At 42.3% G+C, this 10,011-nt stretch overlaps 1 protein-coding gene across 1 annotated transcript; it reads right to left on the minus strand.

The window, feature by feature from the left end:
* Nucleotides 1-4,933: 4,933 nt before the first annotated feature.
* Nucleotides 4,934-5,842, minus strand: LOC308375611 (coxsackievirus and adenovirus receptor homolog; the record flags this gene model as incomplete). Its single annotated transcript, XM_080851774.1, has 1 exon — nt 4,934-5,842. One exon carries the CDS (start codon nt 5,840-5,842, stop codon nt 4,934-4,936), a length of 909 nt encoding a protein of 302 aa, XP_080707900.1.
* Between the last annotated feature and the right edge of the window lie 4,169 nt (nt 5,843-10,011).

A 10,011-nucleotide genomic window follows, 5' to 3' on the forward strand; every position in this document is an offset into this window, starting at 1 on the left:
ACTTTGAGTGCTTATTTCCCCGCAGACAATCAGTAGAGTGTCCCTCCCTGGATCTAAGTCAATGAGATGGAAGTTAAGGTAGCAATTCCGGAATAGCACCTGGCTGCCTACCCCACTTTGAGTGCTTATTTCCCCGCAGGCAATCAGTAGAAGGTCCCTGCCTGGATCTAAGTCAAAGAGATGGAAGTTAAGGTAGCAATTACGGAATAGTACCTGGCTTTCTACCCCACTTTTGGTGCTTCTTTCCCCGCAGACAATCAGTAGAAGGTCCCTGCCTGGATCTGAGTCAAAGAGATGGAAGTTAAGGTAGCAATTACGGAATAGCACCTGGCTTTCTACCCCACTTTGGGTGCTTATTTCCCCGCAGACAATCAGTAGAAGGTCCCTGCCTGGATCTAAGTCAAAGAGATGGAAGTTAAGGTAGCGATTCCGGAATAGCACCTGGCTTTCTACCCCACTTTGGGTGCTTATTTCCCCGCAGACAATCAGTAGAGTGTCCCTCCCTGGATCTAAGTCGATGAGATTGAAGTTAAGGTAGCGATTCCGGAATAGCACCTGGCTTTTTACCCCACTTTGAGTGCTTATTTCCCTGCAGACAATCAGTAGAAGGTCCCTCCCTGGATCTAAGTCAAAGAGATGGAAGTTAAGGTAGCAATTCTGGAATAGTACCTGGCTTTCTACCCCACTTTGAGTGCTTATTTCCCCGCAGACAATCAGTAGAAGGTCCCTCCCTGGATCTAAGTCAATGAGATGGAAGTTAAGGTAGCAATTCTGGTATAGTACCTGGCTTTCTACCCCACTTTGAGTGCTTATTTCCCCGCAGACAATCAGTAGAAGGTCCCTGCCTGGATCTAAGTCAAAGAGATGGAAGTTAAGGTAGCAATTCCAGAAAAGCACCTGGCTTTCTACCCCACTTTGGGTGCTTATTTCCCCGCAGATAATCAGTAGAGGGTCCCTCCCTTGATCTAAGTCAATGAGAATGAAGTTAAGATAGCAATTCCGGAATAGTACCTGGCTTTCTACCCCTCTTTGGGTGCTTAATTCCCCGCAGACAATCAGTAAAGGGTCCCTGCCTGGATCTAAGTCAATGAGATGGAAGTTAAGGTAGCAATTTCAAAATAGTACCTGGCTTTCTACCCCTCCTTGGGTGCTTATTTCCCTGCAGACAATCAGTAAAGGGTCCCTGCCTGTATAAAAGTAAAGGAGATAGAAGTTGAAGTCTAACTCCCAAGTAGCACCTGGCTGCCTACCCCACTTTGGGTGCTTATTTCCCCGCTGACAATCAGTAGAAGGTCCCTGCCTGGATCTACGTGAAAGAGATAGATATATAGATAGATGGATACTTTATTTATCCTGAGGGAAATTTAGGTTATCCATAGTAGCTAATACACTTACTCACAGGCATACATACATAAATCACATACACATAGGGCTCATACACTTCCTCACAGACATACATTCATAAAGCACATACACATAGGACTTATACACTACCTCACAGGCATACATACATAAATCACATACACATAGGGCCTATACACTTTCTCACAGGCAAACATACATAAATCACATACACATAGGGCTTATACACTACCTCACAGACATACAAACATAAATCATATACACGTGCTTGTATCATAGTGCAAAGTTCTCGAGCTTGCGTGTGTGTGTGTGTGTTGATGGTGCAAAGAGATATAAGTTGTTAAGTCACTGGGAGGCCCAAATGCACTCACATGTCCCAAAAGCCTGCAGTCTATTAAAGGTCATCGAGGGTCATACAGACACAGAGAGACCACCAAACACTGTCCTGTGTATTGTATTGAGTCACTGGGAGGCCCAGAGCTACAGACACCTGCCCAGTTAGGCCTCATTAGCCTGCTGTCTATTAAAGGTCACTGAGGGTCACACAGACACACACAGAGCTCCTAGCACTGCCCTGTGTATTGTATTGAGTCATTGGGAGGTAATTAATAGAAGAGATGAGAAGAAAAGGGCAGAGTGAGGTAGACTCATGCAGAGTCCATCTCCCTCCCCCTCCCCTTCGGCGTGGCATTATGTAGCTGAATGGCCCTGGGGACAAAGTACTTCCTCAGCCTGTCCGATGAGCATGACAGTGAGAGGAGTCTTCCACTGAATATGCTGTTCTGTCTGTTGAGGGTACTGTGTAGTGGGTGGTGGACATTGTCCAAGATAGACAGCAACCTATTCAGGGTCCTTCTCTCCAACACCGTTGTGAGGCAGTCCAGTTTGTTGCCCACAACAGCCAATGGAAGTTAAGATAGCAATTCCGGGCTAGCACCCGGCTGCCTACCCGACTTTGGGTGCTTATTTCCCCGCAGACAATCAGTAGAAGGTCCCTGCCTGGATCGATGTCAAAAAGTTGGAAGTTGAAGGCCAACTTCCATAATATCACCTGGCTGCTTACCCGACATTAGGTACTCATTTCCCCGTACACATTCAGTAGAGAGTTCCTGCCTATATTTAAGTAAAAGAAAATGGAAGTTAAGGTGGCAATTCGTGAATAGCACCTGGCTGCCTACCCCACTTTGGGTGCTTATTTCCCCGCAGACATTTATTAGAGGGTCCCTGCCAGTATCAATGTCAAAAAGGTGGAAGTTCCAGAATATCCTCATCCCAATATGTAGAAAACAACACAAAGTTTTAAGATGGAGCGCTTCTGCCATCCAGTGGTGAAATAAATCATTACAGTTTGAGATAGTTTAATTAAGCAATTTTCTGAAAAAATATACTTAACTTCAGAGTTTTGTTCATTGTGAAATTATCTGTTATGTCAAAAGAAAGATATAAAACCATAATATCAAGGCATTTTGCTTTATATTTGGATATATTGAAGTTTTTATTAATTCCAAAAATGCTCCCCCAAAACTTGGAATTCTTCCATCATATCTACCTTGCCGATTATAAATTTGTGCTAGCTGATCCTAATTAGGGTTAGGGTTAGGGTTAGGGTTATAACCACGTTGGCACTCGGTGTAGCACTTCTGGAATTTCATGTAGCCCACTTGGAGATATCGGTAGTCTCTTTGGAATTTTTCCACAAAAGCTACTTCACTTCCAAGGTTAGCGAATGCAGTTAGCGCATCAGATGTAATGTCAATGGATGCCTCCAAATCCCGCGCACTTCCAAGTAGAAACTCTGGAATTCCAGTTAAGGACTAAGTGTTCACAGAAATTAACAAAAAAAAATTAGGAGCTACTTTTAGATTTTTGTTGTTCATATTTGTAACTTGTTTCAAAAATTAAGACATTTAACTATTTTTTTTCAGTCTTTGAAAGTTGCTAGTGTGATACCACCAAATGGCCACAAGGGGGCATAAATTCCCCATCAGAAGTTCCCGAATAGCACCAGGCTGCCCTTCCGCAGTATTAACTGTATGTTTTCCCGACTCTAGGTGCTCATTTCCCCGCAAACATTCAGTAAAGGCTCCCTGCCTGGATGTGAGGTAGTACATGTGGAAGTAATGTAATATATATGGCAGTTCAGGTTGCCCTTCTGGAGTATTAACCGGATGTTTACCCGACTTAAGGTGATCATTTCCCCGCACATATTCAGTAAAGGCTCCCTGCCTGGGTGTGAGGTAGTACATGTGGAAGTAATGTAATATATATGGAAGTTCAGGGTACCCTTCCGGAGTATTAACTGGATGTTTACCCGACTTTAGGTGCTCTTTTCCCCGCAGACATTCACTAAAGGGTCCCTGCCTGGGTGTGAGGTAGTACATGTGGAAGTAAGGTAATATATATGGAAGTTCAGGTTTCCCTTCCGGACTATTAACCGGATGTTTACCCGACTTAAGGTGATCATTTCCCCGCACACTTTCACTAAAGGGTCCCTGCCAGGGTGTGAGGAGGTACATGTGGAAGTAAGGTATTATAAATGGAAGTTCAGGTTTCCCTTCCAGAGTATTAACTGGATGTTTACCCGACTTTATGTGCTTATTTCCCCGCAGACATTCACTACAGGGTCCCTGCCTGGGTCAGATGTAGTACATCTGGAATTAAGGTAATATATGTGGAAGGTCAGGTTTCCCTTCCGGAGTATTAACTGGATGTTTACCCGACTTTAGGTGCTTCTTTCCCCGCAGACATTCACTACAGGGTCCCTGCTTGGGTCAGAGGTAGTACATCTGGAAGTAAGGTAATATATATGGAAGTTCAGGTTTCCCTTCCGGACTATTAACCGAATGTTTACCCGACTTAAGGTGATCATTTCCCCGCAGACATTCACTAAAGGGTCCCTGCCAGGGTGTGAGGTAGTACATGTGGAAGTAAGGTATTATAGATGGAAGTTCAGGTTTCCCTTCCAGAGTATTAACTGGATGTTTACCCGACTTTATGTGCTTATTTCCCCGCAGACATTCACTACAGGGTCCCTGCCTGGGTCAGATGTAGTACATCTGGAATTAAGGTAATATATGTGGAAGGTCAGGTTTCCCTTCCGGAGTATTAACCGAATGTTTACCCGACTTAAGGTGATCATTTCCCCGCAGACATTCACTAAAGGGTCCCTGCTTGGGTCAGAGGTAGTACATCTGGAAGTAAGGTAATATATGTGGAAGGTCAGGTTGCCCTTCCGGAGTATTAACTGGATATTTACCCGACTTTAGGTGCTCATTTCCCCGCACACTTTCACTAAAGGGTCCCTGCCTGGGTGTGAGGTAGTAAATGTGGAAGATAGGTAATATATATGGAAGTTCAGGTTGCCCTTCTGGAGTATTAACTGGATGTTTACCCGACTTTGGGTGAACCTGAAGTCCACATCATGAGCACCTCATGGAGTGAAACTCTTTGATATTATATTTTGTGTTTTAATACAATTAATTTCATTTTCAAAGATATTTGAAAGACAAACAAAGTAAGTTTTTGTTCTTTTTTTTTTATTTTCTCATTCAAGTCAAAGTAATTTCTCATTTTAGAGGTCAGTGGTGCTGCTTGTGACATTCACATCGCCTGTGATGGCTAATCTTCTGTGTTTCGGGGGACTTGCATCCTCTCTAATGTCATTTGCGGTGTCTTCTTCCACCATTTCCTCCTTGCACTTGTAGCGGTGGTAGACACTGAAGGTGATCACAGCAAGGACCAGGAGGCTGCTCACTACTGTTCCTGCTACCATGCCAACCATGGAAGGAGGAATAATCTTTAGTTCCAAAAAGCAGCCCTCCATTCCAACCCGGTTCCTGGCAATGCAGCTATAGGTCCCTGAATCCCTCTCTTCTGCTACTGGGATGTGGAGCGTGCCTGCAACAGCATCCAAGCGGGCAGAGGATGGTAGCGTGTAGGGTCCGGTGGTTCTCTGCCAGTTGTAGTCGATGGGGATTGCACCTTCCAGGGCATTGCAGTGCAACACCACATTTCTGCCCACCTCTTCAGTGCCCTTTGTGTGACAACTTGGCTTGGAGGGAGCATGTATCACCCGGAGGATAACCGAAATTCTTTGGATACCAGGGACCTTCTTCACTTGGCACCTGTAAGTCCCAGAATCTGAGGGTGTCAGTAGTAGCAGGTTAATGGAGGCATCTCCTTTCCTTGGATCCATTGAAATGAAGTGGACCCTGCCTTTGAGTGGCACGTAGTAGTTGTCATAGATCTGCCCGGCGGAATACACAATGATTACTGGGTCCTCTGTTAGTCCAGGGTTAGACAGCCGAGTCCACTCAATTTCCAGAGGTCCAAGGTCATCTGGGGCGAGGGTGAATTGGCAGTCCAGTGCTGCGCCTCCTCCAACCGCCTTCTCCACAAGTTTCTTGTTGGTCGAGTTGATCAGGACGCTGCTACATTTGACGGTCAGCAATAGTAATATTTGGAATATTTGCCAGTCCATTGTTGGGTGCCTTTGGATTCATCCCCCTTTTATATGTTTCCACAGGCTTGCAGACAATAATTTGAACCAATTAATTTGCTCCAGTATTTATACCAATAACCAATAGATTTGCAGGATGTAAAAATAGCAAGATGACGTAGGTGAGCTAAGGCTATAAATACTGCCATCTCTCCATTCAAATCCATACACACTGCAAGAATCGTTATGTAGCGGATTGACAAAGCACCGACTAGGACAAGCCAAATCTTGAACCAGACCAAAGAGAAGCTGGAGGAAAAGCGTGAAGCTGGAAAGGAAATCTTGGTGAAGAAATGTCAGGTATGTGGAACTTTTCACTCTGTGTTTAAGTCATTATGTCCAAAAGTTTTACTGTAAAAAATATTAATGAAATTCTATACTACTGTCTGGCTTCACCACAGTAATAGTGCCTGTTCATGTAGCAGTTCCCCCAAATATACCGATTGGCCGCCCAGATGTGGAAGAAATTGGAGGGTCCTGCAGGCAAGTTTAGTTCCTCTTTTCTATACTGATATTGTGCATATTACTAATCAATTTAATTTGCCACTATTTTCACTAAAATTATTCATTTTTCTTGCAGATGCACCTGTGGCAATCCGTGTGACCTATTCACACTGTCTTTGGCGGCAGTCCTGTTCGGCCTGCTGCTAATAATTTATTATATAATATTGGTCATAGTATACCACAATAAAAAATAAAAAAGATTGCTGAAGTTGTCATGTCTTTAATTCACCTTTGCATCCATAAAGCTGGCCAAGGCTATTAACTGTATTAGATGAACATAGTGTAGCTTTCCTGGATGTTCATGTAATTGTTTTGGAACACTGTGTAGCTTTTCTGGAAGTTCATGTAGTTGTTTTGGAACACTGTGTAGCTTTTCTGGAAGTGCATGTAGTTGTTTTGGAATATTGCGTAGCTTTTCTGGAAGTTCATGTAGCAGTTTTGGAACATTGCGTATATTTTCTGTTAGTGGATGTGATTGGCCTATTCAAATTAGGAGGCATAGTCTATTATCTGTTTGAATAGCAAGATGACGTAGGCAAGCTAAGGCTATAAATGCCGCCATCTCTCCATTCAAATCCATACACACTGCAAGACTTGTCATGCGTCATCGGATTGAGAAAGCAGAGACCGGGACAGCCTATTATTGCCATGTGAAGAGAAGCTGGAGGAAGCTGGAGGAAAATCTTGGGTTGTCTCCGGTTAATCTGAATAACCAGCTAGATAACTCCCAGAACATGGAAGAGGTAAGTAGAATTCTTGGAAGTTGATTGTTCCACATTAATTATACATCACAACGTGTTGCAGTTCCTTATCACGTGTCTGCCTATTCTTGCCATGTGAACCAGACCGAAGAGAAGCTGGAGGAAAATCTTGGGTTGTCTCTGGTTAATCCAAATAACCAGCTAGATAACTCCCAGAACATGGAAGAGGTAAGTAGAATTCTTGGAAGTTGATTGTTTCACATTAACTGTACATCACAACGTGTTGCAGTTCCTTATCACGTGTCTGTCTGGACAGGTACACATAACACCTGATGAATTAGAGGACCAAGAGACGTATATTGAACTCAAACCAGTTTTTTTAGAGGATGAACTGGATGAGGAGACCCGGTTCTCTCAGATCATTCCACCTTACCAGGAGCCCAAGTCCAACGTATTCCATACAGTAAGTAGAATTTATGGATGTTGCTTTGTCGGAATTGACCCTATTTTTACAGCGTGCTTTAGTTCCTAATCATTTATATTTTGCACAGGTTGAGAGTGCAGTTACTGACAGCGACTCAGAGATGGATGAACTTGACAACATTCTGAGTAATACAGATTTCTCCAAGCTGCTGCAAAAAAGGAAAAGTCCTCCTCTGCCCCTTACAAGACCTCAAAAGAAAAAGATCCCTGAAAAGAAAAAGATCCCTCAAAAGGCTTGCAGGATTCAGAAAACAAGAGCGGTTAAAAGAAAGAGCAAGAAGGGAGAAGAGGGCGATAATGGGAAGAAAGTTACAGTGACAAAGAAGCTCCACTCTGGCAAACAGCTTACTGCCAAAACGTCTAGAAAGGTAAGGTATGACCTGTGGAGGTAATAATATAATTAATTGATTGAATTCACTTGGGTTACTGCTTAATAATTGACCTCTTAATCTTTACAGCGTGAAAGGAGAAGGTTGTGCTATTCACCAGAATTCCTAGCAATGCTCAGACTGGCCTTCCAATTTGACATCCAGAAAAAGATCATCAGGGTACGGAGTATTCAAAACACCCTTAAAAACAACCCAGCACTTCTTGGAATGTGCAAAAAGATGAATGTATCTGTTGAAAATGTTCGTAACAGACTTCGAATTATGGTTAAGGAACGAGATTGATGTACACATATTTCATTAAAATGTTTGATTGGTGATTGCTGAAGTAGTCATGTCTTTAATTCACCTTTGCATCCATAAATTTGCCCAAAGCTATTAGCTGTATTAGATGAACACTGCGTAGCTTTTCTGGAGGTGAACATAATTGGCCCATTCAAATTAGGAGGCGTGCCAAATCAACTGTTTAAATAGCAATAATTGGCACTTCGTCATTCATTTCCACAATTGCGACCATGAAGGTAAGGACATATCTCATCATATCTGCTTATTCTGAAAACGCATGTAGTTCTCTTGGAACGTAGCGTAGCTTTCCTGGATGTTCATGTCATTGTTTTGGAACACTGAGTAGGCTTTCTGGAAGTTCATGTAGTTGATTTGGAATATAACGTAGGTTTTTTGGAAGTTCATGTAGCTGTTTTGGACTATTGTGTAGCTTATCTGGAAGTTCATGTAGTTGTTATGGAATATAATGTAGGGTTTTTTGGAAGTTCACTTAGCTGTTGTGGACTAATGTGTAGCTTATCTGAAAGTTCATGTAGTTGTTTTGAATTATTGCGTAGCTTTTTTGGAAGTTCATGTTAATGTTGTGGACTATTGTGTAGCTTTTCTGGAAGTTCATGTAGTTGTTTTGGAACACTGCGTAGCTTTTGTGGTAGTGAACATAATTGGCCCATTCAAATTAGGAGGCGTGCCAAATCAACTGTATACATAGCAATAATTGGCACTTCGTCATTCATTTCCACAATTGCGACCATGAAGGTAAGGACATATCTCATCATATCTGCTTTTCTGAAAACGCATGTAGTTCTCTTGGAACGTAGCGTAGCTTTCCTGGATGTTCATGTCATTGTTCTGGAACACTGAGTAGGCTTTCTGGAAGTTCATGTAGTTGTTATGGAATATAATGTAGGTTTTTTTTGAAGTTCACGTAGCTGTTGTTGACTTTTGTGTAGCTTATCTGAAAGTTCATGTAGTTGTTTTGAATTATTACGTAGCTTTTTTGGAAGTTCATGTTAATGTTGTGGACTATTGTGTAGCTTTTCTGGAAGTTCATGTAGTTGTTTTGGAACACTGCGTAGCTTTTGTGGTAGTGAACATAATGGGCCCATTCAAATTAGGAGGCATGCTAAATCTTCTGTATAGATAGCAAGGTTTGGCACTTCGTCATTCATTTCCACAATTGCGACCATGAAGGTATGGACATATCTCATTACATCTGCTTTTCCGAAAACGCATGTAGTTGTCTTGGAACGTAGCGTAGCTTTCCTGGATGATCATGTCATTGTTTTGGAACACTGTGTAGGCTTTCTGGAAGTTCATGTAGTTGTTATGGAATATAATGTAGGGTTTTTTGGAAGTTCATGTCATTGTTTTGGAACACTGTGTAGGCTTTCTGGAAGTTCATGTAGTTGTTATGGAATATAATGTAGGTTTTTTTGGAAGTTCATGTCATTGTTTTGGAACACTGTTTTGGCTTTCTGGAAGTTCATGTAGTTGTTATGGAATATAATGTAGTTTTTTTGGAAGTTCATGTCATTGTTTTGGAGCACTGTGTAGACTTTCTGGAAGTTCATGTAGTTGTTATGGAATATTATGCAGTTTTTTTGGAAGTTCATGTCATTGTTTTGGAACACTATTTTGGCTTTCTGGAAGTTCATGTAGTTGTTATGGAATATAATGTAGTTTTTTTTGGAATAACAGGATAAAAAGACTTGTCCGAAGTGCCAGGGTGAATTTGCCAACCTGGCGCGTCACCTGCGGCACACGCACGGGATGAGAGACAAGAGAGAGAGGA

Source organism: Sprattus sprattus (genome assembly GCF_963457725.1).
Source record: "Sprattus sprattus genome assembly, chromosome: 14".
NCBI lineage: Eukaryota > Metazoa > Chordata > Actinopteri > Clupeiformes > Clupeidae > Sprattus > Sprattus sprattus.